The sequence below is a fragment of the Engraulis encrasicolus genome, chromosome 2, assembly GCF_034702125.1.
Source record: "Engraulis encrasicolus isolate BLACKSEA-1 chromosome 2, IST_EnEncr_1.0, whole genome shotgun sequence".
In the NCBI taxonomy this organism is placed as follows: Eukaryota; Metazoa; Chordata; class Actinopteri; order Clupeiformes; family Engraulidae; genus Engraulis; species Engraulis encrasicolus.
This window is the reverse complement of record NC_085858.1, coordinates 17,018,229-17,033,228: the sequence shown is the minus strand read 5'-3', so window position 1 is coordinate 17,033,228 and position 15,000 is coordinate 17,018,229. Positions and strand designations below refer to the sequence as shown.

General features: G+C 46.4%; 1 protein-coding gene across 1 annotated transcript; it reads left to right on the top strand.

The window, feature by feature from the left end:
• The first annotated feature begins 3,928 nt into the window (after nucleotides 1-3,928).
• LOC134459660 (neurexophilin-1) lies at nucleotides 3,929-10,388 on the top strand. The gene is made up of 3 exons (XM_063212031.1): nucleotides 3,929-3,958; nucleotides 4,596-4,838; nucleotides 9,816-10,388. Exons 1-3 carry the CDS (start codon nucleotides 3,929-3,931, stop codon nucleotides 10,386-10,388), a joined length of 846 nt encoding a protein of 281 aa, XP_063068101.1.
• Nucleotides 10,389-15,000: the final 4,612 nt, after the last annotated feature.

Genomic DNA, 15,000 nt, shown 5'->3' with positions numbered 1-15,000 from the left:
TTATAGGATATTAAACTCCGCTCACAAGGTAATCTCTTCCATTGCATACATGATATTATTTCTGGCCACAACATGATCCATGTAGTAATAACAAGATGGCTAATGACTGTGTTCACACAAGGCAGTCATCGTGTGCACAAATAGATTGAAGCGGTATATAAACTGAAGCTTTGCATGTCAGGTTTAAATGTGTTTTTTCCAGAGTCTTACCACATGCTTTGGTGCAGAAAAGGCAAAGTTATCTTGCATTGTCTATAACGTTTGAATAAAACATGATGATAGGCCTATATACAAACATGAATCAAAATGTCATGATAGGCTATCTTTCTTTGTCATAATGTGGTTTCCATATTGTAAAATCAACCACAACTACCATTAAAATATAACAAATTAAATGGCAAATCATTCGCAGACCTCTTGAATAGGCTACAAACATTCTAATGACTCTAGGCTTTGGACGAGTTGGGTATGGGATCACTAATTATCCGGATAGAGACAGTGAGTCACGATTCGTGGGTAGGCGTGTGTGTTTATCCGGCTTTGTTAAAGTGATACTGTCCCATTTTTGGAAATATGCTTATTTCACACCTTCCCCTGAGTTAAATAGTACGGCTTTACCATTCTCTTGTACTTTCAACCATTCTCTGAGTACGGCAGTGCAAATTTTACATCCACGCTAGCAGTTAACATTGAGTCCTGTGAGACCAGCTGAGTCCTACCACATTTCTTTAATAAATGTTAACAAACGGTGCTCTAATCAACGCCCTTACGTCTCAGTCGGCTACTCTGAGGGAAATTACAGGGAAGCTACAACTAGACTCTACCGCTGTCTCAGCATTACAGCATTAACACAGCACTGCTGTCACTCACTTGCTTCTTGCTCGAGTTGCCGAGACATCAGCGGCACCATCGGCAACTCGATGAGTGACGAATCCCTAATCTGGCCGCAACTTGTAACTTAATTGTGTTGTCTTTTTCCAAATCACGTCTTTGTATGTATTTCTGGTTAAGCCAGACAGCCAAGTTAATGAATCAAGTGACACGCTGTTCTTCAGCTCAGACAAAACGGTCTCCAAGGAGTCTGACATACTGTATGAAGAATAAATGAAAAAAAAATGTGTTATTACAATACTGTATTGACAGGACGGAGAGCGAGAGAGAGAGAGAGAGAGAGAGAGAGAGAGAGAGAGAGAGAAAATCAATGGGAAGTGAATAGAAGAAAAGATGAAACGATTGTAACCATTGCCCCAATGCCACAGTTCCAATGCTATCGTTCACCCATTTAGTCCTCTGAACTTCTTTTAAGCACTTATTTAGGGAAGCTAATTCGTGGAAGTTTTTGTTTTGTGTTCCTAGAACTCTCTCTCTCTCTATCTCTCTCTCTCTCTCTCTGTCTCTCTCTCTCTGTCCCGCACGCACACACACCCGCCTGCACGCACGCACACACACACACGCACACACACACAGCCAGTTGTGCAGTAGCATGCACCAAGAGACAGCCAAAGTCAGGCAGGCAGGCAGGCAGAGAAGCAAGCAGGCAGGCAGGCAGGCAGGCAGGCAGGCAGGCAGGCAGGCAGGCAGGCAGGCAGGCAGGCAGGCAGGCAGGCAGGCAGGCAGGCAGGCCTAAATGTTCTGACAGTGTGATTCCCTGAGGTAGAGGAGTGCGTGTCAGCATCATCTAATAGATCATTTTTGTTCCCTCATTATTCCCTCTCTTCTGCTTGGGTTCTTCACAGCGCCATCGCCGAGCGGAACTCTCTTATCTCCTTCCTTCCATTCTTCTTCCTGCTTGTTCTCTCTCTCTCTCTCTATCGCACCCCTTAATCCATCGTTCTTTCTTTCGTTCTTTCTTCTACCTTCATTTCTTTCTGACTCTTTCTAGTCTATCTGTGGTACCAGGCTGGCATTGTGCTCCTCCTCCTGCTGATGTCGACTTTTTAATTAAAACATTAAAGGCCTTAATTGTGCAGCGAGGTTTATTCTCTTGCCCCCCAACCCCACTCACTCCATCCCACCCCACCCCACCCCCCACGGCCATCCCTCTACTTGCTGATACACCCCCCACGTACACGTTTCATCCCATCTACTCATCTCCCTCCCCCGCCTTTATCAGTCCCTTCCACTTGCTGTCACATATAGATGTCCTGTGGAAGCATACACACGGACTCACGCATAGCCAAGCACATACCGTCAGCTCTAGCGACAGAGGGGAGATACATGGGTATGTTGTCCTGGGCCCAGGGAAACAGGAGGCCCAGAATTGTGTCCCAATTACATAAAATGTAAGATGATTTTGTCCCGGGCCCAGTCAAAGCTGTCAACGGCCCTGCATACTGTACATAGCCTACACATAACTACAGTACGTTTTCACTCACTGTACAGATACGGTATCAACACTCACATGTCATCCACACAAGCATTAAGACACATTAAGCCCATACAGTACATGTAACCACAATTCACATACAAACACGCTCAGTAATTGTTTCCCCTTTCCACAGATCTTAGACTTAAGCTATAACGCTCACTTGCCCTCCCTCTCTGTTTCTCTCTCTCTCTCTCTCTCTCTCCCTCTCTGTACCACTTTCCAGTCCTCTCCTCTCTCCCTTCCCCTCTCCCGCTCTCTCTCTCCCTCTCTCTCTCCCCATTTCTTGTCCCCTGTGTATCGGGCTGATAACGCTGAGTGACTCTATCACAGTTTGAACCCTATGGCTTTATTAGCCACAGCGGTGGTATAGATTCCCCAGGAAAGGTATTAGGAGCTGAGAGGGATGACAGCTTCAGCAGATAATACCCCAGAAGCTGCACACACTGTCCAACCGGCCCAAGTGGAGAGGAGAGGAGAGGAGAGGAGAGGAGAGGAGAGGAGAGGAGAGATGTGAGAGGAGAGGTGGGATGTGTGAGAGAGGAGAAGAGTGGAGAGGGGAGGAGAGGAGAGAAGAGGAGAGGAGAGGAGAGGAGAGGATGTGGGAGGGATGACTGGGAGGGATGGCAGGCAGGGGGTTGGATGAGGGTAATGGTGGGGCTGGGTGGGGAGGCTGCCTGTTTTCCCCCACCTCTCCACGGAGCACTTTTACCTGCGAAGCATCGGTAATGACTTTGACATTCTCCGGGGCTTATGAGACTTTTCAAAGAGTAAATCTGCAACACATGATTGCTGTTATTCTGGCATCCTCTTTCCCCTAAGCCTCAACCTACCTGCCGTGACTCACTCATTCACTCGCTCGCTACCACTTTTAATATCCATCCCTCTCATTTTCTGTCTCACTATTACTCTCGTTCTCTCTTTTTCTCATTGTATTTTCCCTGCAATAGCCACATACCCACCCCTTGCTTTATTTCCGGTACTTTGTCTTGGTCTCTGTCACCTTCATGACTCAACTAGCTTGCACTTTTGCTGGTTATTTTGTACTTTGTTCGTCCTGCACTACTCTCCGGATCGTCCCATTAGTCCGTTTGGTATCTGTGTGTGTGTCTCTCTCTCTCTTTCACTGTGTGTGTGTGTGTGTGTGTGTGTGTGTGTGTGTGTGTGTGTGTGTGTGTGTGTGTGTGTGTGTGTGTGTGTGTGTGTGTGTGTGTGTGTGTGTGTGTGTGTGTTGTGTGTGTGTGTTTGTGCATGCGCATGCGTGTGTGCGTCTCTGACAGAAAGAAAGAAAGAAAGAAAGAAGGAAAGAAAGAAAGAAAGAAAGAAAGAAAGAAACAAACAAACAAACAAAGAAAGAAACAAAGATACAAAGAAACAAACAAAGAGAGCTAATAATAATAATAAAACATAAGTTTTATATAGCGCTTTTCATGGCACTCAAAGATGCTTTACATATATAACATAAAACAAAAAACAACATTAAAAAGACATACTGAGACTCAACAGAACAAAACAAACGTAGACGGTACGGTAGTGGAAGTTTATGTCCATAGTGGTAGCTCTATGGAGCTGTACGGTGTGGTGAAGAAGTTGGTAAAGCCACGATGGGGGCGGCGGTGAAATGGCCTGGGGATTCAGACAATGCAGAGCCTCCCATTGTGGCGGCAAGTGTGTGTGGTGTTGTAACATGAAGTACTAGAGTATATACATTCTGCTAGTTTTATATGCATTGGTTTGTCCCAGTAAAGGCAAGCATTTACAATCACATTTTTTCCCTCCTAACGCCCCCATCACACACACACACACCTGCACTCATGCACGCACGCGCGCACGCATGTACGCACGCGCACACACACACACACACACACCTTATTAGTATTCTAATTGGATAGGTATAGGGCAACTGAATTCTTCTGGCTGTAGGACATACTGTGGCTTATTGTCTTACTAAAGGTTGAATTTTTGCCAACTGTACCGTATATTCACTGATTTTCTTTATCCCCATCTATCTTTTCTCTCCCGTTCTCTCTCTTGCTCTACATCTTTTTCTGTCTCTTTCTGCTGCCCCTATCTGACTATTTACCTTTCTTGCTATCTCCAAATCCTTCCTTTTCTTCCCTCTCTCTTTCTGGGGATCTTTTTCTTTCCATCTCTCTCTCTCCCTCCCTCTCTCTCTCTGAATGCCTCTCTTTCTGTCTGCCTATCTCTCTCTCTCTCTCTCTCTCCATAGCTGGCTCTCGGGCAGGAAGACTCCTCCTCCTCCGCCTCCTCCTCCTCCTCCTCCTCTTCATCCTCCAAGGGCCCCCCATCCCCCTCCTCAGAGGACCCGTCGTCCAAGCAGGTGGGCGTGCTGGGGGGCCAGAGCTCCTCGCTCTCCCCCCTGAGCCGCTGGGTGCTGCACAGCAAGAGCCGGGCAGCCAACACCTCGGCTGTCGAGCTGCCCTACCGCTCGCCAGTGCCCTTCTCCAAGCAGGCACGTTTGCTGTTGTTATTACAGTATTATTATTTTGGTATCACTTTGGTATAGGATTTACATGTTAGCCACTGCAGTGATACATGCCTAATTAGGCCTACTTACTAGGCATAAGTGACTTACAAGACGTTTTTCTAATGTCCTAATTTCCTAATGTCCTAGGCAGGGGCGATTTTAGCTTTTGATCTTTAGGTGGGCCTGGCCCCTGGTGCTGACAGTGGTACCTGACAGAGGTACCTGACAGAGCAAGCGTTCCATTTCTATTTCAGATTTGAGATTTTGTTTTCAAAAGGCTTTCAATTTTAAATAACAGTTCACTCAATGAAGAACTACCCACAAGTCATGACATTACATTTTTGCCCACGAAATCTAACTGACATTACCTACATAGGTAATCCTTGCGATTGCACCCTAATGGTTGTCATAGTTCTTATGTGATTGAGAGGAAAGAAAAAGAGAGGAAAATATTATAATAAAGTATAGGAAGTATTATACAGAGTAGATACAAAGCCAGATGAAAATGAAGCTTTTTTGTCAAAACATGATAGCCTACAGTTAGGGCAGCTCTACAGGTAGGCCTACAGTAATTTGAACAGGAAGCTTGTTCCATCATTTGGTAGCACAATGGCTATTTTACCCTTGGCACAACAAGTAGAGAAGACACTGAAGACCTAAGACTCCTAATTGGATGTTATTACTGTAGCATATCTGCAATATATTTAGGGCTAGGCCGTGATGTGACTTAAAAATAATCAGAAGAGTTTCCCTTCCATGTGCGCTCCTTGCACCACAAATCACAGTTCCAATCGGTAGCCCAACAGATATTCATCGTGAGTTTTTAAAATCTGACATCTCCTTCTCAAGCAAACATAAAAATAACAATTAAAACATCCCCTGCCCAAAGTCATGCCGATGATGGGAATCTAGCAACAAGGTGAGCGCTCCCTGTCACACATGTAAATGGACAGAAACCGCGCGGGCACCAAAGTCACTCCTGCTCATTCCGAGCCAATGTTCCAATAACAATAGCAAAGTAACGTCCAACCTTCACACAGTTAACAATCATTAAAATCAGTAGGCTAAGTGAGAAGTTGGAGAACCCGCATTCTCACATCACAATTACAGCCTCACCAAAATATGGATAAACCTCCCCTGCACCTGGACTATCAATGGTGACTCGCCGTATAGGCTCATTTTCAGCCGATTTGCCTGCTGTTCGACGCTAGTCGATTCCAACGCAAGGCTGAAGCCTGTTTCATTCCCTCACAACTTCTAAACGCTGCCAGGCAGATAAATAATTTTGACTGTCCTGATGGTAGCGGTTATTAGTAGTAACAATCCCTATTTAGCACTAAGTCCTCATGTTTTGTCCTCTGATTTTTTTCTGATACGTTTGCAAAGAAATGGCATGGTTTCCACAGTAGGTTGATTACGCATTGTATTCCATCTGCATTTTGACTCCCCTTTCCGTTATCTTGCTACCTCAAGCTTTTGTGATTCTGACTGACTCACCTTGCATGAAGTGGTCAACAGAGAGCCCCATAACACTGGCGAAAGTGAAAGTATTGTGCGTCGCAAGGCACCACCTCACAAAATCTTAGCCACCGCTACCTATGTTAAGCATATTTCACGGATATCCACAACCTAATAGTGGACTATTTTAAAGGCATATCATTAACCAACGTTTACCAGCTTACAAAATTATGTCAGTTATGATGACAATCAATGTTATCATAGTCCGCACATAGCACTACAGTAGCCTACACCACTTTATTGTGTAGTGTGCTCCATACCTTCTCTCATCACAAGAATATGCGCAGATTTGGGTTCTGCCTCGGCTGCATGATAAATCCAGAAACTACTAGAAACTACTTTTGCAAAAATCATAACTGAACACAACTCTGGCGGTAAGCAGTTGCATGAAGATGCAAACCAATCAGAGGAGGTGTAGCAGACTCGTCACAAGACCTTTTGAAGCTCATACACATGGCTCGTTCAAAAAATCGAGAATCCCCAGAAAGCCGACCTAAAACCTCGGGAAAGTGGGAGTGAACATTTGGTGACGCAATGTCAGATCGATAATTATCGAGGTTGATCTCTGGCGGAAGTATAGAAGAACGAGTTCCCGAGCTTGTGTTTTGTGTGACGACACACGCATCATCAACATGGCGCCCATGCATGCAACTGACATGTAAACAGTATCATAAATGCTAAAATATCATCTTGTAATCACTATCAACAACACCAGTCAATGTCATTCAATTGCAGATGCACATATGTCAGTAATGCTGGTCTCTGGCTGTTTAATTTAGCTTACTTCAGCTAAAATTATATGTCGTGGGTGTGGAGGCTCAAGGTGAGGTGAAAAAAAGAAAAGAGAACCAAAACAAAACACGCATGAATCCCGATTGTTCCGGGGGACCATTCCATCATTGGCGCTGAACTCAGCGGCGCTTACGCGCAAAAGCGGAGTTTCAACTAACAGCAGCTTAAACTTGAGGCAGACGCCGTTCCACCACTGAGGATCAGCTGCGTCTTGGCTAGTTTCACTTCAGCCGCGCTCATCAAAGCTGGCGTTGCGCTCGTGCACGTTGTACATGGGAAGTCCATATCGACGATTGTCGAAAATGCGATCATGTTGTAGACTCGGGCATGCCTTGTCAAATCAAGTCTTTATCAGAAATATCAGGCGACCATCTGTAGGTGAGCGGTAACGCAACCGCACTTTGATTGAGAGACCAGCGTTCAATCCCCACCATGCGTAATGACAGATCATAACTCAATTATCGAAAGGAGAGTCTCGTCCGAACCTCGACTGCCATCATTTCAATGCGCAAAAATAAAATGCTTGCATCATCTAAGGTGTTTTAATTTTATCTTTCAGAATAATTTATTTTATGATTAAAGGCATAGACTAGGTAAAACGTTAGGCAGAGATAATTGAATCATTGCAATGCAAACTCCAAGGGTAGGCATCTGCAGGGTGTTTGTGAATACGTTTTTTTTAATTGCCTATGCTGAAAATAGCCTAGACATTTAAGGTAGGCCTATTGGTAGACCTATTGCTTGACAGCAAATGAAGCCAGCCACAAAGCGACATCAAAGGAGAGAATAGGCAAACGTATGTTATAAAGTTTTCATTTCTAACATGTCGCCATGCAAGACTTGAACCCGGGATGACCACTTCTTACGCAGCGCACCTGCCCACTGTGCCATTCACGTCTTCCTTGTCATGGAAGGAATTGTCCAATATCATCTTAGTAAATCAACACTATAAATGTTTTTTTTAAATGTGCTGATTATCAGAAATCCCGCGAAATGAAAGACAATGGTAACTATTGTAGTTTTTACTGGCATTATCACATCATAGACTATTAAAATAGAGTGACTGGTTCGCTTAAAATGATGGCGGGAATCAAGCGGAACGTGCCCGTTGTGACAGCTGTTTCCTACAGGTTCATGTTTTGTGCAACACTGATTAATTTAGCCTGGTGTTAAACCTGGGAGCTACCAGGTTAACGTTGGAGCATAAATTACCGTGGCAACTCAGCTGAGTTTCAGGTTAGCAAGGCTGATGGAACGGATCTCTGTCTAAAAATAGCTTAGTTTACCGACTTGAGCTCGGATTTGGGGTTACCGCCGTTAATGGAATGGTCCCCGGGATCAGTGGCGTTCATGCGCCAAACTCCAGAACTCGATTGTCATGTGAGCAGTGTCGTCAGCTGTCTCGAGAGGTCCTGAGCTGGTGAAGGCAACAACATGGCTCGTTCAAAAAATCGAGAATCCCCAGAAAGCCGACCTAAAACCTCGGGAAAGTGGGAGTGAACATTTGGTGACGCAATGTCAGATCGATAATTATCGAGGTTGATCTCTGGCGGAAGTATAGAAGAACGAGTTCCCGAGCTTGTGTTTTGTGTGACGACACACGCATCATCAACATGGCGCCCATGCATGCAACTGACATGTAAACAGTATCATAAATGCTAAAATATCATCTTGTAATCACTATCAACAACACCAGTCAATGTCATTCAATTGCAGATGCACATATGTCAGTAATGCTGGTCTCTGGCTGTTTAATTTAGCTTACTTCAGCTAAAATTATATGTCGTGGGTGTGGAGGCTCAAGGTGAGGTGAAAAAAAGAAAAGAGAACCAAAACAAAACACGCATGAATCCCGATTGTTCCGGGGGACCATTCCATCATTGGCGCTGAACTCAGCGGCGCTTACGCGCAAAAGCGGAGTTTCAACTAACAGCAGCTTAAACTTGAGGCAGACGCCGTTCCACCACTGAGGATCAGCTGCGTCTTGGCTAGTTTCACTTCAGCCGCGCTCATCAAAGCTGGCGTTGCGCTCGTGCACGTTGTACATGGGAAGTCCATATCGACGATTGTCGAAAATGCGATCATGTTGTAGACTTGTCAAATCAAGTCTTTATCAGAGATATTAGGCGACCATCTGTAGGTGAGCGGTAACCTGCATTAATTTCCAATACAATTCACAAATAATATTTTAAAAGGCTCCTGCTTTAGTGGGGCCGAGCCAAGTCACGGTGGGGCCGTGGCCCCACTAAAAATAGCCTAAACTCGCCCCTGGTCCTAATTATGATTATGTCTTTAACCCATTGATGCCTAAGGCACCTGCAAAAACGCCTGCTGAATGCCTAAGCCCTTGTTGGGAAAGTTGCCCTCAGCCTATAAAAACCCAAATATCTCAGTTTCTGATGCACATAAAACATGACACAAGTCGCACCCTAAGACCCTCATCTAGCATTAGAATGTGTTCATACAGCTGTAACATACCCACATCTTTATTAAAAAAGCTAAAATCTCAGGAGTCTGAATGCAGCATATATGTGTCTCCAGGCACCAAAAGGTAAACAACATATACGAGTCATCAGGCTAAAATGGGTTAATGAAAACCTTACACTCTCACTCACTCTGTTCTCTGTGTTTCACCTACCTATGTCCACGCAGGAGTTCTGGGAGATGCTGGGCAGCGACCTGATGAAGGCGGCCGACGACCCACTGGGCGGGGCGCGCGTCAAGCGGCGTCCCATCGTCAAGACGGGCAAGTTCAAGAAGATGTTCGGCTGGGGCGACTTCTACTCCAACATCAAGACACTGCGGCTCAACCTGCTCATCACCGGCAAGATCGTGGACCACGGCAACGGCACGTTCAGCGTCTACTTCCGGCACAACTCCACGGGGCAGGGCAACATCTCCGTGAGCCTCGTGCCGCCGGTGAAGGCCGTGGAGTTCGACCTGGAGCGGCAGAGCGTGGTCTACCCCAAGGACTCCAAGATCTTCAACTGCCGCATCGACTACGAGAAGGTGGACCGCAGCAAGCGCACGTCGCTCTGCAACTACGACCCCTCCAAGACCTGCTTCCAGGAGCAGACGCAGAGCCACGTCTCCTGGATGTGCTCCAAGCCCTTCAAGGTCATCTGCATCTACATCAGCTTCTACAGCACCGACTACCGCCTGGTGCAGAAGGTCTGCCCGGACTACAACTACCACAACGAGATGCCCTACCTGCCCTCGGGCTAGTCCAGAGGGGAGGGGAGGGAGGGAGCCAGGGAGGGACAGGGGGCACAGGGCAGGGCAGCGCAGGAAGAGGTGGCCCCATTCCTGGGACTGGTGGAGGGTGGGGATACTGGATGGATGGATGGATGGAAAGGAGGGATGGAAGGAAGGAAGGATGGATGGATGGATGATGGGAGACCTGAACTCTCCAGGACTTGAAGTAGAGGAGAAGGAGAGAGGAGAGGAAGGGACGCAGAGGGAGGGTGAGGTGCATGGACACAAATCAAGAGTTGAGCACAGAGGGTTTTGGATAAGTTTAGGGGGAAAATAGGTGGAGAGAGAGACAGAGAGAGAGAGAGGTGTGGCGAAAAGGAACTCCTCGAGGGTCGAAGCGATAAAATTCAGGGAAAGACACATTGGGAAAGGGAAGAGTAACGACCAGTCTGGAGTGAGGGAGGGTGGCCATCAACTCCTCAGCCACCACAAAGGCCTCGTAAACACTTACACTTACACACACACACACACACACACACACACACACACACACACACACACACACACACACACACACACATATATCTCTATATCTCTCCCTGAAACTGACAATAATTGCTTTCCAAGAACATGTAGCATCAATCCACTGGATGGCCCACGCCCTTATCAAATACACCCCCCCCAACACACCCCCAAACATACAGTACCTCCTTCATAAGGGTTACACCCACCCCTGGCACTCACTCGTCATCCACTGCCATGATTCTGACTCTTCAATGCCCTCCTCCTCTGACTTGATGTGACCTGCAAAAAGATCTATATATGCAACACATAACCCTCCATCGAGTGTGTTTGACCATGGCATTCGGCATCATGTTCGACGACAACGGTGATGATGGAGAATTTTCTGAATAATGACATCTGCATTGTCACATACAGTATGTAACCACCCCACCAGTCTCCCCCGTACTGGATCGCTCTGAGATGAAGTTGTACTGTATCTAAGAGTGTGGTGACGGCTGGGTCTCAAAAACCATGCAGGCAGATGGGTGGCTGACATCCTGGGTATTTCCAGTGGGCAAGTGACACTATAAAGTCCATCTCAAGTTTGCCCATGACACGCTAACATGACAGCTAAAAAAACAACTAAACTAAATAAAACAAAACGAAAAAACAAAAAATTGTCATCATACCCTACAAAGTGGTCCCAGATGTAGACAGTTTTTTGGGGCTGTTTGAAATGTTCTCTTTTTGCCATCTCAACAGCCCTGTACAGTCGATGGTTCTAACATGTATCTTTCTGATCCGCGCACACAGACAGCACCTCAAAGAATATTCTAATGTACTCAGACAGCATCTTGGAGTATTCAAAGAGGGAGCAGGGCAGGTGCGCAGCAACACAGAGCAGAGCTGAGCCAGGAGAGACAGAAGTGGGTTAAAGGAGGAATGAAGTGACTGGGGGGAAGAGAGAGAAAGATGGTGCGTGTGTGTGTGTGTGTGTGTGTGTGTGTGTGTGTGTGTGTGTGTGTGTGTGTGTGTGTGTGTGTGTGTGTGTGTGTGTGTGTGTGTGTGTGTGTGTGTGTGAGTGAGTGAGTGAGTGAGTGTGGGGGAGAGAGAGAGAGAGAGAGAGAGAGAGAGAGAGAGAGAGAGAGAGAGAGAGAGAGAGAGAGAGAAAGAGACACAGAGGGAAGAGAGAGTATGAGACAAAAATGTGAGAGTGAAACAAGGAAAAAAGGAAAAAGACACAAAGAAGCACTCATGCAACAGACCATCCAAACCTGCAGACCTGTATGAAGTAGAACACTATCAGAACGAGGGTGATGAAAAAGGTGTGCTTGTGCCAGAGAGAAAGACAGAGAGAGAGAGAGAGAGAGAGAGAGAGAGAGAGAGAGAGAGAGAGAGAGAAAGAGGGAGAGAGAGCATTTGATGTATAGACATTATGTGTGAGAAAGACAGAAAAAGGAGAGAAAGTGAGTGCAAATGAGAGGCAGATAGAGTAAGAATGAGAGAGATAGAGAGTGTGTGTGTGGCTCGGCTGTCGAGCTGGGGGAAGAAATAATCAGACGGAACACAGAGATAAGAGCTCGCCCCTCCACGCATGAGCGAAAGAGAGAGAGCGCGAGAGAGAGAGAGGCGAAGGAGGGAGACGAAGGAGAGAGCCCAGGGTTCAGGCCACTTTTTTAATTAAAATGGAGAGAGGAGCCGAGAGAAAGAGATGTTGAGTATTCATCGAATGGCTCCTTCTATTGTTCTGCCCTTATGAAAAAAAGATTACATTTTTGTTGCTGACAGGATTCCCGATTTCATGGCTTGATAACTTTGACTGCTAGCCGAGGAGAGATTGCCACGTCCTTTCCTCTCCAAGAGCAATGTTTTTTTTCACCCAAGTCAGCCAGTTATCACTCACAAGGCAAGAAAAAGAAAGAAAAGGGGGCAAGGAAGAAAAAAAATACATTATTATGATAATTAAGTATAATTTAATCACACTTCAAACTTAATTAAGGCCTCAACTAGACATGTGATGCACGTGGTATTCCTGGACTGGAAGCTGTTTGCCGTTTGGCCAGAAGGGACAGACAGCTCGCCAAATGATCGCCTAATGACTAGCGCTGTTTCTCTACGCCGGCTACAGGCTACATCTCATTACTGGAAAATTGTGGCTCAACATTAACGACCCCGCACCAAACAGAGACACACACAAACACAACACAACACAAGCACAAGCACAAACACACACGCACACACACACACACACGCACACACACACACACACACACACACACACACACACACACACACACACACACACACACACACACACACACACACACACACACACACACACACACACACACACACACGCACACACAAACAAACAAAGGCACAAGCATAGACAGGCAATGTCAGTGTACAGAGGAGGTCGTGGAGTGGGGTGGGTTGTGGTGGTGATGGTGATGGGTAGCTACTGTATAAGTGAGACTTACTCCATGGCTGTTCAAATAGTTTATTTACAGTACTATATGATGCCACACAAACCCCTTGGGGACAAGGCTCAGTTATGAAATAGGCCACGGCAAGGCCCCAAAACACTCTGCTTCAGAGGAGATAAATAAACAAGACGCACTTCAAATCAGGCGGGTGACTGAAGTTAGGATCGTGATTGCGATGGCTAAAAATAAGGAGAAAATGAAAAGGAGATGAGTATGATTTGTAGAATTACAAGAGAAACACTCTGTGGCTTCCAAAAGCTCCGAAGTGCAGCTCTTGGACACAGCACTGAGGAAATGTTTCTCACCTCATGTGTAGCTTTGTTAACAAAAATTTAAATATCCCCACACACGGACACGCACGCACGCACACACACACACACACACACACACACACACACGGTCACTTACTTCTAAAACCTGCATCCGTATTTTAATACAATTTGAATATTTAGGTACACAGTACACAGAAGCCATCTGCCACGACACCCTGCCAAAAATACGAAGACACAAAATATCCACCTCCACCAAAAAAGAAAAAAAAGAATACATAGAGCCAGTTCAGTTCAAAGGTGAGCAAATGCAAGCAGTCAGCAAACAGCTCTCAGAGTTATTTTCATTCACGTCCGCCATTGAAAGTGGACCCAGGAGGGCCTTTGAGGGAGTAAAATGCGAGCAGCGCGGCCGCCGGAAAAGGGGTCTCTGATAGCCTCCGAGCCGGCTTCCAAAGCTCGGGAGCGCTAAGTGCTTTGCCATTTTGGCGTTAAGCAACAAAGAGGCGGCGGGCGGGCGGGCGGATGAGATGGAGGAGAAAGGAGGATGAAGATGAGTCGGAGGATGAGAAGAAGAGCAGGACAGGTAACACAGGAAGTCCGTTAGTGAGAGGGAGGTGTATGTATGTGAGCGTGTGTGTGTGTGTATGTGTGTGTGTGTGTGTGTGTGTGTGTGTGTGTGTGAGCGTGTGTGTGTGTGTATGTGTGTGTGTGTGTGTGTGTGTGTCTGTCTGTGTGAGCGTTTGTGTGTGTCTGTGGGAGCGTGCTAGTGTGTATGCGTGCACATGCATGTGTGGTGGGCAGCTATTCATGTAAGTGACAGATTATTGTACAAAAAGAGAAGGAAAGGGAAAGGGATATGAATATAGAGCAAAGTGAGATAAAGATTCCACCGAAAAGAAGAAAAAAGTACCCGGATGCCACTTTCCGAAGCTTTAAATAGGCTATACAAGCAGAGAAACATCAAAGCACACAGGCCAGCTAATCAACACCCCAGCAGAGAGAGAGAGTAGGAAAGAGAGAGAGGGAGAGAGAGAGAGAGAGAGAGAGAGAGAGAGAGAGAGAGAGAGAGAGAGAGAGAGAGAGAGAGAGAGAAAGGGGAGAAGAGGTATAATGGAGGGAGGGAGGGAGGAAGCGAGGGAGTTCTCTTTTATGGCCCTATAACGGCGGAAAGAAATAGCCGGTGTGAAGTTAAACACCGGCCGGCAAACACAGCAGCCGCTGAAGCAGGCCTTAGGGGAACCATAGACGACCCGTTAGCGCTAGCGGTTAGCGCTGCGGCAGAATGGTCCTTTCCAATACCGCCATTTATCCGCCGCTGTAAAGAAGCCCCAGCCTAGCCGCCAGTTTCAGCCTGACAGCGAGCCATTGCTCACAGGCTCG